Source organism: Zalophus californianus, chromosome 6 (assembly GCF_009762305.2).
Source record: "Zalophus californianus isolate mZalCal1 chromosome 6, mZalCal1.pri.v2, whole genome shotgun sequence".
Lineage (NCBI taxonomy): Eukaryota > Metazoa > Chordata > Mammalia > Carnivora > Otariidae > Zalophus > Zalophus californianus.
The window spans coordinates 105699530-105715341 of record NC_045600.1 but is presented as its reverse complement, the minus strand read 5'-3'; the positions used below and the strand labels follow the sequence as shown (position 1 = coordinate 105715341).

The 15812-nt window shown below is 44.3% G+C and overlaps 2 protein-coding genes across 17 annotated transcripts in view; one reads left to right on the top strand and one right to left on the bottom strand.

Annotated features, from left to right (window-relative positions):
* Positions 1-2767, top strand: part of DENND4A (DENN domain containing 4A) — a 131537-nt gene extending 128770 nt beyond the window's left edge. For 6 of the 10 annotated variants that reach the window (XM_035727993.1, XM_035727992.1, XM_035727994.1 and 3 more), the window contains one exon: positions 158-2767. In XM_035727993.1, coding sequence (XP_035583886.1) covers positions 158-294 — 137 coding nt within the window. In that variant the 3' untranslated portion in view covers positions 295-2767. The remainder of the gene's footprint in view (positions 1-157) is intronic. The other 4 variants (XM_027570530.2, XM_027570526.2, XM_035727991.1 and 1 more) reach the window with 1 other exon arrangement.
* Positions 2768-5253: 2486 nt separating this feature from the next.
* SLC24A1 (solute carrier family 24 member 1) overlaps positions 5254-15812 on the bottom strand; it is a 28660-nt gene continuing 18101 nt past the window's right edge. For 3 of the 7 annotated variants that reach the window (XM_035728142.1, XM_035728141.1, XM_035728144.1), the window contains 6 exons: positions 15214-15294; positions 13991-14085; positions 9865-10755; positions 9034-9123; positions 8018-8184; positions 5254-6996 (listed from right to left, as the gene is read on the bottom strand). In XM_035728142.1, coding sequence (XP_035584035.1) covers positions 6747-6996; positions 8018-8184; positions 9034-9123; positions 9865-10755; positions 13991-14085; positions 15214-15294 — 1574 coding nt within the window. In that variant the 3' untranslated portion in view covers positions 5254-6746. The remainder of the gene's footprint in view (positions 6997-8017; positions 8185-9033; positions 9124-9864; positions 10756-13990; positions 14086-15213; positions 15295-15812) is intronic. The other 4 variants (XM_027571358.2, XM_027571359.2, XM_027571360.2 and 1 more) reach the window with 3 other exon arrangements.

Below are 15812 nucleotides of genomic sequence, written 5' to 3'. Positions count from 1 at the left end.
GGCTCTGAAATTCTGTAGTCTTTTAGTTGGCAGAAGTGACCTAGAGATTTCTTGTTGGCCTCTAATTTTCTAGTTCTGTAATATTACAAAAATGTGATTGTTGTTAATATCGAGTATAAATTGCTGAATGCCCTTATTTCCTTGTGAATTTTTGCAGATGCGTTTGATAAAGAATACAAGATGGCATATGATCGCCTCACACCTAGTCAAGTCAAGAGTACACACAACTGTGATAGACCACCAAGTACAGGGGTGATGGAATGTCGAAAAACTTTTGGAGAACCTTATCTTTAAGATATGCACGTGTGTGTATACTTTCAATATGTATTGTATAGTCCATGTATAAAATAACACTTGAAGACTCTCAACTCTTTTTCTTCAATTTTTGGAAATGCATTTGTAAATGGTTCCAAAAGTCCAGATAGCTTATGTACAGAATGTTTTCAAAAGAGAAGAGTGACAAGTGAGGAGAAAGCCATTTTGTTTCCCATTTCCTTTTTTTTTCTTTACTCTCCTGTAACAAGTAATTATTTTTGTGACGAGGAAATCCCTAAAACAAAATTACTTCTCAAAATAAGACAACCGTTTCATGGTTTCTCTTGGAAGAGACACATTGAAAAATCATGTATGGAACTTAAACAAATGTAAGATCAAAGTATTTCCTGTTTTCATAGACTATTCAAATGTTTTGACCATGAAGTTGTATTATACATATTTTAAATTGTTTATAGTAAGTTGATATTTTTTTAATTTTTAAACTTAATATAGCAAACAAAACGAACTTAAACTTATGAAGCAAGCGATTAAGTGCTTATTTTCCTTGTCTGCTGCTATTTGAAGTAATTAGTACAGCTGCCGATCTCTAAATGTATATCTATCTATCTTATCTATATATTTTTATTACCTGGGGGAATGATTCAGAAACGTCAGTGCTAGTGTCCATGTTATGCTAGGCTTGCATGTTAGTACCGTTAAGCCTGACCGCAGTGAGTGAATGAAAGCAAAGGTGTGCACTGCCCACACTGACTCATTGAGCCTTGTGGAAGGAGAGCCGGAGAGGTTCCAAGTCTGCTTCTGCAAAATCAGGTTCAATATACCATGATTTGAAAATCTTCTCTATCACTAACAGATGCATACAGTACACAGGGATAGCTTACAAAACCAAATATCAATTTAAATTTTAATATGCTACATGAACACTTATGCTGGGAAATATGTCAGACAACTTATTCCAAATTTTACCCTTATTTTAATATCTAAAATATTGGGGATGATGCAGATTGTGTCATATTTATCTGGAATATGACCTCCTGGAGTATTCTGTTAATATTATATATATATATATATATATATATATATATATATATATAAAATATTCAAAATATTTTTTCAAAAGTAGAAAAACAATAACTCTCAAAGTACAGCCAGATAGAATTTCCCATATTGAGGAACTTGGCTTTTTCGATAAGACTTCAGAATCTGAAGTTTATGGAATCTAAAATCCAGAAATATCCAGAAATCAGACAATAAATTGAATGTTTAAGCACCAAGGGTATTAAAGAGACTCTAAAAAAATATTTTTAGTCCCATTATTTCAAAAATCACTTTCTTTGGGTAATTTCTGATAAAAAGTATCCTTTGGCTGTTAGAATTATTTATAGATTATCAGTATGTGTGTGTGTGTGGTTGCACACATTGTCACGAATGAAGGAATTCTCTAGACACTTTCAAAGAAGGAAAAAATGGATGGTTCCAGATTTGGTCTGTAAAGCCAGTAGAGTGCAGCACACTTGTACTGGGGATATCTGAGACTTCGAATCAATTCAGCTGCAGAAAAACTACCTTTTGAGTTCACACCATTAGTGAATAGCATCAAGCTGACACATTCCACAGCTTTCCACTGGGGAAGTAAGGGGGAGAGTTTACAAATGTGAAATTTTGGTTCGGATTAGTTTGACGCTGAACTTGCTTACTTGAAAAATCTGGTGCTATGCACGTATATATATATATATATATATATATATATGCCTTTCCTTTGTAAATACAACTCCAATCTTCTCCTTTACTATTCATATCCAGGTTTCACATTCTAACGGAGTCTTCTGTTCCCTAAATCACTTGAAAATTGTCAAATGAGAGAAACATTTGATAGGGGAGGCTATGGGCATTGGCAACAAACCTCCCTCCAAATAGGGTTCTGGGGTTCTATTCTGGTTTTTGGTGCATGTTTTTCTTTCCCTTAGAGGAACAGCTTTTACTGTTTGTGGAAGTTGTTTAACTTTTCTTCAACACACTCTATATGTAGGAATTATAGCGGATGGATTTCAAATAGCAGACCAAAAAAAGTGAGGTAAAGCCCATCCTTTCTGGTTCAAACTCAGATGGAAAAGTGAGTATAATTTTTATCTCCTTCCCCCCACCCCACACACAAAGTTTTGTTTCTGCTTTTGGTTGAGTTCCGCCTCCCCACTTTTAATCCCTAGGGACTATTATTTGTACAAATTTAGTCTTTAAAACCCAGAACATGAATAGAAAGCGGTGAACACTGCTCGAAAGAAACCTAAAATCTAGATCATCCTTTAAAATAACTCTAAACTTTTCTTTGATTTTCTCTCTGTTGAGGATACATTTTGAAGAATCATGGCCAATCGTGTTGGAGAGAAATACATTTTTGCTACATTATCTGTCTCTTGTTTTCTTACTCTTAGTTTTGTTTATATGTTTAATAGTGGAAAATAAACCATGCTGTGTCCTGGTATAACTTGTATACTATTTCCTCCCATGGTGTTTTGAATGTCATACATTTGTATTTTGTATCTTATTTTGATATTCAACTTTTCCCTCCTACTGCCAGATAAGGAATTAGCAGCCTGTTCATATTCTGATTTTTGTCTTTTTTTCCCCCTGATTTCTTTTTTGGAGGATGCGGGGAGGGAGGGCATGCTTTAAAACTCTGTAAAACTGCCAGCTTATTTTGTTTTAAGTTTTTTTAATATGTTTTTACATTTTTGGATATAGAGAAATGGCCCCAGAAGATGTTGGTTCAGCATTTTAGGTGATAAATACTTGTTTTACTTTATGCTGCTAATTACTATGCTACTTTAGTGCAACTAGCAAGTGTTAGCCTGGTGTACAGAGAGGGCTATGATGTTTTCTTTCTGTAAGTATACAGTTAGAGGAGACCCGTTTGTATGGTAATGTGAGATGGCCCAGGTTTATTTTTATTTCTCCCACTAGAACTTGAAAGCTGCTCTTAGGCACTTTATTTCAGAGCAGCAAGGGAAAGGACAGGCTGCCCCTATGAGAGCCCTGGACCCCCTCCTCTGCTAGAGCTAGCCTGCTCTGCCCTTCCGGTTTGGATACGGTTTTCTTTCAGAATTGCCTTCACTTCTGCACACAGGAAGGAACACCAGTCAGTTCTTAATATTCTCACACTTCCTCTCTTCTTCTTATCCCTTTATACTGGCCTCTTCCTCTGGCCTCAAAGCAAGTACACTTGCTGGCTCAATTATTTTTGTTTACAAAAATTAGCCATGCACAATGACTACAGGAATTTGTCCCTTACACGAAAAGCCTGTGTCCCTGTGCTTATTCTCTGAGATGGTGACAGACTCTACTGATGATGTCTCTGCGGCCTTTCCCCGGTTGCTGTCATTTGCATGGCTCCCTCCTTTTGTCTGTATAGATTTTTATCAGACATCGTCCTGTGATGAAACCACTGGAGCAACTGACAGAATTTTCGGTAAATGAAATTCTTCAGGTTTTGCCTGCTCATCACAGTGAACAGGGCCTGAAGACCCAAAGCGTGCCTTTAGCTGTAAAGGCAGCCTTAGGCCAGGGTCCTGCTCGGCTCTAGTGACCCCTCTCATCGTGAGCCCTCGCTGCACCTTCCATGGCGACCAGTCCCAAAACACATTGCAAGTGGCACCTGGGGGTGGGAGAGGGGAGGGACCCTCCTACAAAAAAGGAATCCCACCCCAAGGGTATTCTTCGGCAAGGAAGGCCAGCCAGTTCTTCAAATGTATCTACCAGGCTGTGCCCTAAATACTAAATCCGGTTCCTGCCCCCTTTGGTACTCAATCTTTAAATAAATGATAATTAAGATATAAACAGTGTCATCAAAGGCCAAGCCTATAAATTTGATAAAAACATTTTTAGATTAATTGACGGAAGCAACCATTTTACCATGTAAACATTTAAACAGAACACCATTTTTCAAAAGTTTGGAAGGAATCTTTTTTTTTTTCTTGTAGTACTGTATAGAACTTTAACCCATTAAATCAGGGAGAGGTTCACATTTTTAGAAATTGGGCCCAAATCTGTCACCAGGGTCGTCAAGGAAATGCAACCTCCAGAGGGATGAAACCATCATCTGGGCAGCCGCTGTCCTCCAACTGAGATGCCCCAGTGGGACAGTTCATGCATCCTAAGGCTGAACGAGTGACCTGGGATTTGTCCCATGTGACTAGATAGGTCACTTTGCCTATCAAATGAGAGGATCATCTCACCATTACCTTGACATTTTAAGATGATCCTTCACCCTACAATAGCATAATTTTAATAATTATAGATTTATAAACATATAACAAAAAATCTCATTTCCAAGCATAACAAATGGATCTTTTAAAAATTACATAAGGTTTCCATCTCCCTGAAGTCTCCTTTCTCCTCCCACCCCGGTGACTTCTTATTCATCCATCAAGACCCAGCTTTCATTTCACTTGATCCTTTCTGTCGTAGTGTGATGTGATCAGACCTTCCTCTCTAAGCAAAGCGAAATGCCAGACATCCAGCAAACTAATCGGGAATGGGATGTTAGATCATTAGAGTTGACTTCAATCATGAAATGTCTGTCCAGCACTTTCTCATAACAAAATGTTTCACTGCCCAGTACGCCTCATCAGTCATTCTGGGGGAAAGCATCGGATCCCAGGCTATGAGGTGGCATCCCTGAGGCTAGCTGGAATTGGCTGCAGATGCGCAGTTTGGCATTGGGATTGCCCTTCTGTCTCATTCTGTCCTCCTGTTCTTGGGTCATGCCACATGGAGAGCGGCCAGTGCAGCAGCAGCAGTGAGGATAACTAAGAATATGGAATGACTATGTTTCCGTAGTCGTCTTCTCGAGCATTCTGACCCAAGTGACCTAGATAGAGATGAACTCATCCATGTTTGCAAAATAAAATACCACTGGGACTCACAATTTATTGAAATTTAATAGAAGTCATTTCCAAAGAATGTGAATCCTGGGGCAGGGAGGCCATTAATCAGCCCATCTTAAGAGATGGATTAGGGACTGAAGTATTTTGAATATAGCCCTTCAACACCAAAAAAAAAATTTTTTTTTACATCGCATCTGTCCTGCTATCTTCTAATCTTCAATGAATCCTCTCATAATTAAAGCTGTATTTACCATCATAATCTAATCACCTGAGCTCCTTCTGCTCTGAAACCAGGGACATAGCACTGTTTCATTTCGAATGTGTCCCTTAATGTTAGTAAAAGCAGCAAGCAGTGGTGTTTAATATACAAGCACTTCAAATTTCCACATGCAAGGTTTAAATAGCCACACAATTTTTAAAAACACAAAAGTCCTTTACACTAACTATTGGAAGCAGTAATATTCTCTATCTCACCATGTTGTCATCATGTTAAGCATTTTTGGAATTTCTCCGCTGTAATTGCCTGGAGATCCACTTGTAAGCCGCACAGGAAATCAGTCATCTTGCTTTATAATCCTATCTCTAGGTTGACACACAAAAATAATATTACCCCACTGGATCTCTTACTTTATAAACCAGACTTGGCTCTGCTGATTTTGGACTCTTTTTAAAATGACTCCTTCTCTTACTAGTAGCGGCTGTCACTGTTAGGCGAGAATATGCTGGAGGAGCAGAGACAGGAGAGCTTTGTATGAGTGTCTAATCCCTCAAGGTGACCACTTGGCAGAGACAATACTAACTTGGATTTTCTAGTAAGTACATATGTTTAAATAGCCCTTAGAGTAGTTTTCCTTCCCTAATATCTCCCCTACTTCCAATTCAAGGGCGATGTATAAATTTTAATTTCTTGGGCTACTTATTTTAATTTCAGTTTTCAGAAATGCAGCTATAAGAGCTAAGGTAGTCCTTTTAAGCTATAAAATACTGGTACACATTTTACTGGACTATGATGTGTAATGATAATTGATTCCTGTTATACTTTTTTTTTCCTATAGTCTTAGTTCTGTAAACCCACCAATAACTGGACCTGTAATGTTTATAAACCTGATTAAAAAAAAAACTCATGTTTTAAACAGGAAAAGAGGGGACAGCAAATTGCAGCGTGTGCTTGGGCCAGGGGCCAGGGGGTGCAGTGCAGACCACACCTGCATCTTTGGATCAGCAGCCCTTCAGGAATGATCAGGGACTGTGAGCATGGGTGACTGCACCTGCCCTCACCCCCAAGTTCTCTCTCAGAAAACCCTCTAGCTTCAGAGGTCCTTCCTACTGGCCTCCACATGATAGCTGCCAACATCAGTCAGGGGTAGGAACTCTATCCCTCCAGAGGTGAGATTCTTAATCCACAACGAGCTGCTGGTGTTTCCAAAGATAATGTTCAGTCCCAGATGACATTCCCATTAGAGGTTGTTGGCCACTCCGGTCACTCTCCTGGACCATGTTCATTCTTTCATTAATGTAACAACAAGTGCAGTAGCTTCTGGCATGGTTTTCTGATCCATGTCCATTATGAGCAACAGTGACTCTGACTCAGACAGATACAGGACAGGAAATGATTCGATCTTCTAACATCACGCTGATTATCAGGAATACAAAGTAAAGGAGGAACATTGTGAAGCCCAGGATCTTGTTCATTCTCCATTTGCACGATGCAATTGAAGAGATCACAAACAAGAGCATGAGAAAAAGCAAAACAATTGCACAAAACAAGCCATTGCTGCTGACTGGAACAGGCTGTAATTTATTGATGAAAGAGAAGAGCAACCAAGGGACAGGCAGGCTGCAAGATTGAAGAAACAATGTGAATATTCTTAATTTATAATATAATAATCCTACATACATATAATAATCCCACATACATAAACAGTATTTTACAATTTATAAAGCGCTTATTTTTATACACACACACACACACACACACACACACAAAGCCTATGAAATAGAACAGAACATATTAGCCCCATTTCACAGATGAGGAAACTTAAGTTCAGGGAAGTTGAAATTACATGCCCAAGGACTCACAGCTAATAACTAGAAGACCCTAGATTAAAACTGAAATTTTCTGGATCCAGGTGGGGTTTTTTTCTCCATAATTCATGACGTGCCTATGAGGAACCCAGATGGATTGATGTTTGACTCTCTAATCTCACAATTTTTATGTAAGTCCCATCTCAGGCTAACATGTCTTTAAATTCTTCAATGATCAGGGCTATCCTGTGCTCCACACCCCCCCACCATACACACACACATACACAAATTCAAATTAAAGAAACCAAAGCCACTACCCAAATCTGGAATACGCCTGCGGAAATGCAAATAGCCCAGAGGTTCTGCTCTGACAAGTTGGGAGGAGGGGGTGAGAGAAGGGGTACAGGAGGATGCTGCATTTGCTTGTTTAGACAAAATGCTTTTAGAGCCTCAGAGCTGGCAGGAGCCCAAATGTAAAGGAGCAGAGATATCAGGAAGTGAGACTGAGTCACTGCTCCCTCCAACCCCACTTCCACCACCTTAGAGGTCAGTGAGCAGAGCATTTGACTGTATTTGGTAATGAATCTGGTGGACTTTGTTTTTCAATTCATCTATAAATTCTACTCGGTTACATTTCAGGCAGCATTTTTGCCCTATTATCCCATCTGGCTGTGACGAATGAAGGGAGGACACTTTGCTGCCTCGTAGACACTAATAATATAAATGCCCTTTTAGTCCATATATAAATAATGAAGCAGAAAACTAGCAACAGAGCCAACACAGTGTTTTCCAGTCATACTTGATATGCCTTGGAAAGCAACTTTGCCACTCACCCCACGGTGATATCAAATATATTACTGCCCACAGAGCTTGACACAGCCATGTCTCCCAGGCCTTTCCGAGCAACAATCACACTGGTGATGAGGTCGGGAATGGACGTGCCTGCCGCTAGGATCGTCAAGCCCATTATCTCTTCAGAAATCCCTACTGTTTCACCAACCTGGTAAAAAGTTACAGTGATAAGAAACCATGGCAACAGCAAGGGGAAAAAATCTGAGGCTCTTCAAAGCACCAACCACATGCTATTTTGTACAAACCCAACCCCTTTCCACAGAGCTCAGCACACTCCTTTAGCCTGGGAGAGATGAGCCACACAGAGGAAGAGCAGAGCCCCTACTCCAGGCTTCAGGGAATGACGCAGCTCTTGTCTAAATTGGACAAGTCTATCTTTAATACCACCTCTCACTGTCATTCCAACTACAACACCTCCACCTTCCCAAAAGAACTGCCCCTCCAAAGATTTGTTCATGTCATGTTTCCATTTCCAGAACCACGGACGCCTGCTATGTGCCAGGAACTAAGTTAGAGGCCAGAGATAGAAGTATGAGCCCACAACACTGACCCTACTCCCAGCCTAGTGAAAGAGAAAAACTTGTAACCAGCAATCCCAGGCAGAACAGAAAAGCCATGGACACTCAGAGGAAGACTGACTAAATGCCCGAAAGAAGGCAAAACTGAGCTTGCTCTCATGAGTGTGCACAACGTCACCAGGTGGAGGGGAGCGGGGCATGCATGACAGAGAAAGCTCAGAATAAGGCTAATAAGCAACGGTCAGCTGGGTCAGACTGTGAAGGGCCTTCTATGTCAGGCTGCAGCATGACTGTAAGACAAGACCCACACTTGAAAATACTATACTCACTGAAATGAAAAGTCAACTTTTGAGCCTTTACAAACAATGTAGAAACTACAAATTCACTTGAGCCTCACCATTGCCTGGGTACTGGACATTCACCCTGAAGGAAAAAAAAGTGTCCCTGGGACCCGCTGATGCAGGATTTAGTTCACTCACCTGGTGAGCCCACCATACCATGAGGTATGAGAACATGGCTATCCACATGATGGATCCCAGGAAGGTGAGAACAAAAAACTTCTTAGACTCCTGTTGGCAAGTTTGAAAAGGAAGAGAAATAAGTTGCAGAGGCTAAAGGTCTTTGACCCTTCCGAGGGAGCCCCAGAATCAGTGACAGGACCTGCTAGGGGAGTGATGGAGAGGGTCTGGAGATGGGTCAGCTGAGATCTGGATCTCCAGTGAAGACCCGGAGGAGGCTGGGGAAGGAAGGAGTTGGCGGCCCGCAGGGAGTCCGGCCAGCAGGGCATTCAGCAGTCACCAAACTGAAGAGAACTATTTGCTTGCCCTAGAATCAGACTGGTCTAGGTGTTTGGTGTGGTATCTACAACCTCCTGCTGCTCTACGCACCTCGGAACCTCGAGGTAGAGTATGGATGGCCTTTGGGTAGAGCATGTTAGTCAGAGCTTTCCCTATAAATGAGAATGCTGGGGAGAAATAATACTTTCCCCCTATGTTTTCAGAATATCGCTGTGACATATGGAGGGGCGGGGGGGAGCTTGGCATTATTCCCATATTAAAATCAAGAAACTGACAATAGGAGTTGAGGTACTAGTTCACACGCTTATAGTGATGGAAATAAGCACATTTTAGGGCCTCCCACGCCTACCGGGACGTCCCCCTAGGCATGTGGTCCCTTCTGGAGCTGCAAGGTGCATCCCGGATAGTCTCTGGTTGAGCCCTGCCAAGCCAGTTTGCCCCGTCCTCTCACCTCTTGTGTGAGAGTGCCTAGAGACTCCACAGCCTCCCTGGGGCACAGCTGGCCACACTCACCAGCCTCCGGACGTCGGGCACGGTCAGCCACAGTGGGAACACAATGGGCAGGAGGAACAGGTAAATGGCCTGCTTCTGCCTGGTCTTGGGCCACTCCAGGGACAAAGGCTCCTCATTTGCCGCCTCGTCTTCCTCCTCCTCCTCCTCCTCCTCCTCCTCGTCTTCCTCCTCATCTTCCTCCTCGTCTTCATCTTCACTTCCACCTCCTTCACCTCCCCCTTCACCATCTCTACTTTTCTCATCACTTTTGGCTTCACCCTGACTTTCAGCACTGAGTTCCTGCTCTTCATTTTCGCCCTCATCAGCTTTCATTTCACCATCTTCTGCTTGGAGCTCACCTCCACCTTCATCAGTTACTTTTCCTTCTGCTAGGAGTTCATCTTCACTATCATATTCATCCGCGTCTTTTCCTTCTTCAATTTCACCTTCAGGTTCACCTTCTCCTCCTTCCACTTCGATTTCACTTTCATGTTCACCTTCTCCTTCTGCTTCGATTTCACCTTCATGTTCACTTTCTCCTCCTTCTGCTTCGATTTCACCTTCATGTTCACTTTCTCCTCCTTCTGCTTCGATTTCACCTTCATGTTCACTTTCTCCTCCTTCTGCTTCGATTTCACCTTCATGTTCACTTTCTCCTCCTTCTGCTTCGATTTCACCTTCATGTTCACTTTCTCCTCCTTCTGCTTCGATTTCACCTTCATGTTCACTTTCTCCTCCTTCTGCTTCGATTTTACCTTCATGTTCACCTCCTTCTCCTTCTGCTTCAATTTCACCTTCACCTTCCAGTTGAGTTTCATCTCCACCTTGTTGTCCGTTTTCACCTCTATCAGGAGTTTCAGCCTCTTCACCTATCACTTCACCCGTGCTCTCAGCTCCAGCCACATCTCCTTCCTGCAATCCAAAGGCAACAGATAGTGTGTAATAACTGATCTGCTTGTTTTCCTTCCCAGTTCGTCCCCATTTTTGTTGTTGTTGTTCTCAGAATGGATCTAAAAACTTGAATATGAGGAGAAAACTAGTACGGTCGTTCAGCAAAATTCCCTTCCCAACATTCCCACCTGGTGGTTGTCCTGTCTTTATTTGATCATTTTCAGGGATGGAAAACTCACCACCTCAGGTGGCTTCTGCATCTTGACAACTCTGATTAAAGTCCAGACTTATAACAAGGTTCTACCCTGTGTATAGGTTGGCTCTTTGGAGCCACACAGAACAAAGCTAATCACTCTTCCACAAAACAGCTTTTCTCCCTGAGTTAGAGATTCCCAGGTCCTTCCATCTTTCCATGCTATGGCCTGGAGACTCCTCCCCATGTTGGTGAACTCACTCTAGTGAAGTTTATACCCCACGAGGAAGCTTCAAAAACTGAACACAGAACACCACACAGAGTGGAATAGGACTATCACCTCCCTTTCTTAGATACCTGCTTCCATTAATGTTGCCTAATATGGCACATCTTTTGGTGGCTACATTGCTGCGTCTACTAAAACTCCTAAATTATCATATTACCTTATATGTATAAAATGATGATGATAACACCTACTTTCTGGGGGTTTCTATGTGCCAGGCACTATGCTAAGTGGCTTAAATAATAGTAGCACTCACTTAGTGTGTTTCATGAGTCAATTAATTTATGATATAGACAGAATTAAGCCCATCTAACAGATGGAGAAACTAGGGTACAGAGTAGTTAAATAACCTGCCCATTGTTCACACAGTTAGTAAGTGATAAAATTGGGCCTTGTAATATGGATAGTCCAACTCTCAGCCTCTTAACCACCAACCTACCCTGCTTTGCAATTGCCAAGACTGAATGAGATCTTTGGTCTCAAAGCTGGGTAGCTTGGGGAGCTTAGTAGAAATACAATTTGCAAAATAAATTAATAAAATCAAAGAAATACAGATGTCTGAGCCCCACCTGGACCAACTGAATTAGAATCGCTGTGATGAGAAGCCAGGAATCTATTCTAACATACTCACAAGGGGTCCTAATACATCTGCTTGCAGACCAGTGTTTGGGCACCAGGGACTGACTCCATATGTAATCTAAAAGCCACTGATTGTGAGTGTCCACAGATTAGGAACCCAACTATCCTATAACAACATGCCTGGCCAGTCCCTTGAGCAAATGACCTGGGCTGTGTGCCCATGGAGTATGTCCTCATCTATAACAAATTTCATGACACAGGCAACCTCCAACGGATGCTCAGTGAGTCTCAACTCCGCTGCATATTAAAATCACCTGGAGGCTTTAAAAACATTCATGCCCAAGGATCCACCCCAGATACTCTAACTTAATTGGTTGAGGGTGAGGTCTGGGCATTGATTAAAGTTCCTCAAATTATTCTATATGCAACCCGAGTTGTAAACCCCCGATGTAGTAGTCAATAATTAATATTCATGAGGCCTGTGCTTTGAATTGGAAACAATGAGCAGATTTTAGTCTGAAATAATTCCTGCCCTCCCTCCCCCAACCCCATCGGGAGAGAAGGCTTCCTGGAGGAGATGACAAGTCATTTAAATCCATAGGTATGGGAGTGTCCGCCCAGCCTGCACCCTTTTCTCTGAGAACTGTCACACCTAACACCCTCTGAACGGGTGGCTCTTTTTTTTTCCATGTTGGAGTGAAAGCACCCCGCCACTTCCTGCCACAGCTGATTGGACACAGGCTGGATCCCTGACCCTGGGACCGAGCTTGAAGAGATTCTCTCTCTCCTGAGACTGGGAGCCAGTCATTGGTTGATCCCCCTGTGGACTGAAGGCCCCTTGTCAGGGTTTAGGGCTGTGCGTGCCCATAAGAAAGCAAAGGAAGCCAGGCTGCCAGACGAAGCTGGGTGATAAAGCCTGCACACAGAGAAAGGGACCTAAGGGAGAGCAAGACAGAGAGTAAGAAGCCACTAGGGTCACAGATGTCTGCTCAGGCCTAGGTGCAGTTCTTTGTGAGACTGATCTTGCCCTGGGATTCCAGGAGGTACCTCTGCACCCTCTTAGTCCCTTTCGCTTGAGCTGGCTGTAATGGTAGGGCTACTCAGGACATTCATGACACCATCAAGATGTCTTAGACACTAAACCCAAAGTTGCTGGCTTAAGGATGAGATAATAATTGTGTCAAGCAGAAAAAAACAGGGATGGAACTTGTAAACTAAATGTTTCTTTACTGTCATTACTCAACCCTTACTGAGCACAGTTGTGCATGCAGGCATTGCATCTCTGTGGGAGAGACAGACAGCTCACACGTGCATCCTGCCCTCAGGAACCTCACCACCTAGTAGGAGAACAAGAGAGACTCCGAAATAGAGCATGGGGAAGGCAGTGATAGGAGCCCTGAGACAGGGACTGAGTACAATGGGCATTCATTCATCATAGAGAGGGTGGGGGGATCAGGGAAGCTCGATGGCCACGGGGGCATGAAGAGTGGCCTGGAGAGGTGGGTGAGAGGGACATGAAGGCAGAGGGGAAAGGGTATCCTGAAGGGGAGGAAACCAAGGCCTGGAGGTAGAAAAACATAGAGACAAGGAGCCCAGTTTGGCTGGAGCGTGGTGGAAGAAGAGGCTGTGTGGCCGTTAAGACAGCGGCGGCAGGACTCCGGAAGCCCTGTAGACAACCCTCAGGGGTTCCAAGGCATGGACCCAGCAACCCTCCCTGCTGCATGGCTTATTGCCCCCTAGTTTCTGACAGACCCCCCGACAGTTACTCCTTAAAAAAAAAAAAAAAGATTTTATTTATGTGTTTGAGAGGGAGAGAGAGCACAAGTGGGGGGAGGGTCAGAGGGAGAAGCAGACTCCCCGCTGAGCAGGGAGCCCGATGTGGGACTCGAGCCCGGGACTCCAGGATCATGACACTTAACGACTGAGCCACCCAGGCGCCCCCTGAGAGTGACTCCTTATGTTTTTACAGCACGTGACAGTTGACAACACAGTCTCGTATATAGTATGTCATTCATACTGAGGTGTTAATGTGAATTAACTGGTCCCATGAGGTACGTGATCTTCACAGAAAGGGCCATGCTTACCTCAGAGGAATGAACCTCAAACAGCATTTCAGACCTTCAAGAAGGAAGGATTTGGGGCCAGCAAGTCCCTCCCTGGGCCTCTTAAGTTTCCCCACCTAGGAAGAGGCTGGTGCCTACCTGACGGCCGGGGTCTTCCTTCTCCTGATCCCCCTTGACATCTGGAGCGGGGGCTGGGGGGGCTGTGACCGCAGGAAGCTGGGCTGGCTCCTCCTCTTTAAGGGATAAACACGGAATAGGTCAGAAAAGTGTGCTAGGTTCCGAGGGCGGCTGCCAGAGGCTAGTGTGAGGGGCTCATCGCCCTTGTCCACCTCAGCTTCTCAGAAAGTTTGGGGAATTTCTTGTCGAAAGGAAAAGTAACGTGTTGTGATATGAGCTGCTATTGCCCCGTCCACAGAGACAGCTGCGGATAAGAGCACGGCTGGGAGTGGCCATCCTTGCTCCCCCTCTACTCCCAAGCATTTCATCCTATGAGCAGCTTGGGCAACAGGGACCAGGAAGACAGCAAAGCCCCCGCCCTCAAGGTCTGACCCTTCCCCCCACCACCTCCGTGGAAAGGGTCCTGGTGATTTCAAAGACAGCAGCTTGGACGCCTTGAAATAGTATTGCAGGGAAGGGACACTCGGAAAGCCCGGAACGCCGGGTTTAGGAAGAGGCTCTCTCACTTCTTGGCTCTGCGGCTTTAGGTAAGTCACTCGACCTCTCAGCTGGGGTTTCCCTGTCTGTAGAATGGGGAGAATGGCGACTGCTCTCCCTCCCTCCAAGGGATGCTGAGCACGTTCGGCAGGCCTGGTGTGCTATGCAGCACCCACCGGCCAGTAGCTCTCTCACTCCCTCCACCCCAGCTGCCACAGGGATGCTGCACTTCTGTATCACTGGACCCCTGGTGTCCTTCCCTCCTGGGGTTGCTGGTCTCAGACCAATCCCTAACAGCACTGTCCTTGTGTAGAAGTGACAGGAAGAAGAAATAGAGGCCAATAGAGTCTCCTCCGGGACAAGATGTAGTGAAAAAGAAGAGGGACTTCAAGCACATACACACACACACACACACACACACACACACACACACACACACACACACACACACACACACACACACACACACCCCGGGGTGGCCGGCCTGCCCCATCAGAGCAGAGTGTGCAGGGAGCTGTCCAGGGCCTCCCTCAGGCCAGCAACCCCGGCAAAAAGGGAGGACACTGGAAGGAGGAGGCCGGCATGTGGCACCAGATCATCGCTCCAGCTCACTGGCTCCGAGAGGCCAGGAAACAGGCCCCAGCCCCTGGCCAACAGGAGGGAGGAAGGTGGCAGGAGGAAACCCAGCGGTCTCGTCATCTTCTCACCTTCTGGTTTGTTCTCTGCGTTAGCGTGAGGCTTGGCTTTGGCCTCCTGACTCAAGCTCTCCGTGTCTTTGGAGGGGCGGGCTGCAAATGAGAAAGGGAACACATCTTACCCGGGACCCTGCAGTTAGGCTGGTCAGCACAGCAGCGGGAACAGCTGAAGTGGGTGGGAGGAGGCTGGCCTGGGAGTTGTGGTCTGGATGCTGGTCCTACTAGGCTTGTTCATGCTGTGCATTTCCCAAACTTTCACCTTAAATCCCCTGCATCATTACTAACTGGTTGTGACCTTAGGCAAGTCACTTCCTCTCTCTAAACCTATTTCCTTTCTGGTAAAATGACATGGTTGGACTCGGAGGCAACAAATAGGATTTATTTCCTTCATGAGTTCAAGTGATGGCTGTTGGAGCACTAGATTGAGGAGGATTCTGACCCAAGGTTGGTAGGAGGAGGTGCCATGACTGATCAGTGATGTCTGCAATGAGCAGGGAATGGACAAAAAATGGCAGGGAGATATTTTTGCCATCCGTGAATTAGATTATCTGTTTGGTCCTTAGCAGCTCACTTTCTATGAATCTACCAGAAGCTCTGCTGTATAGCTCCAG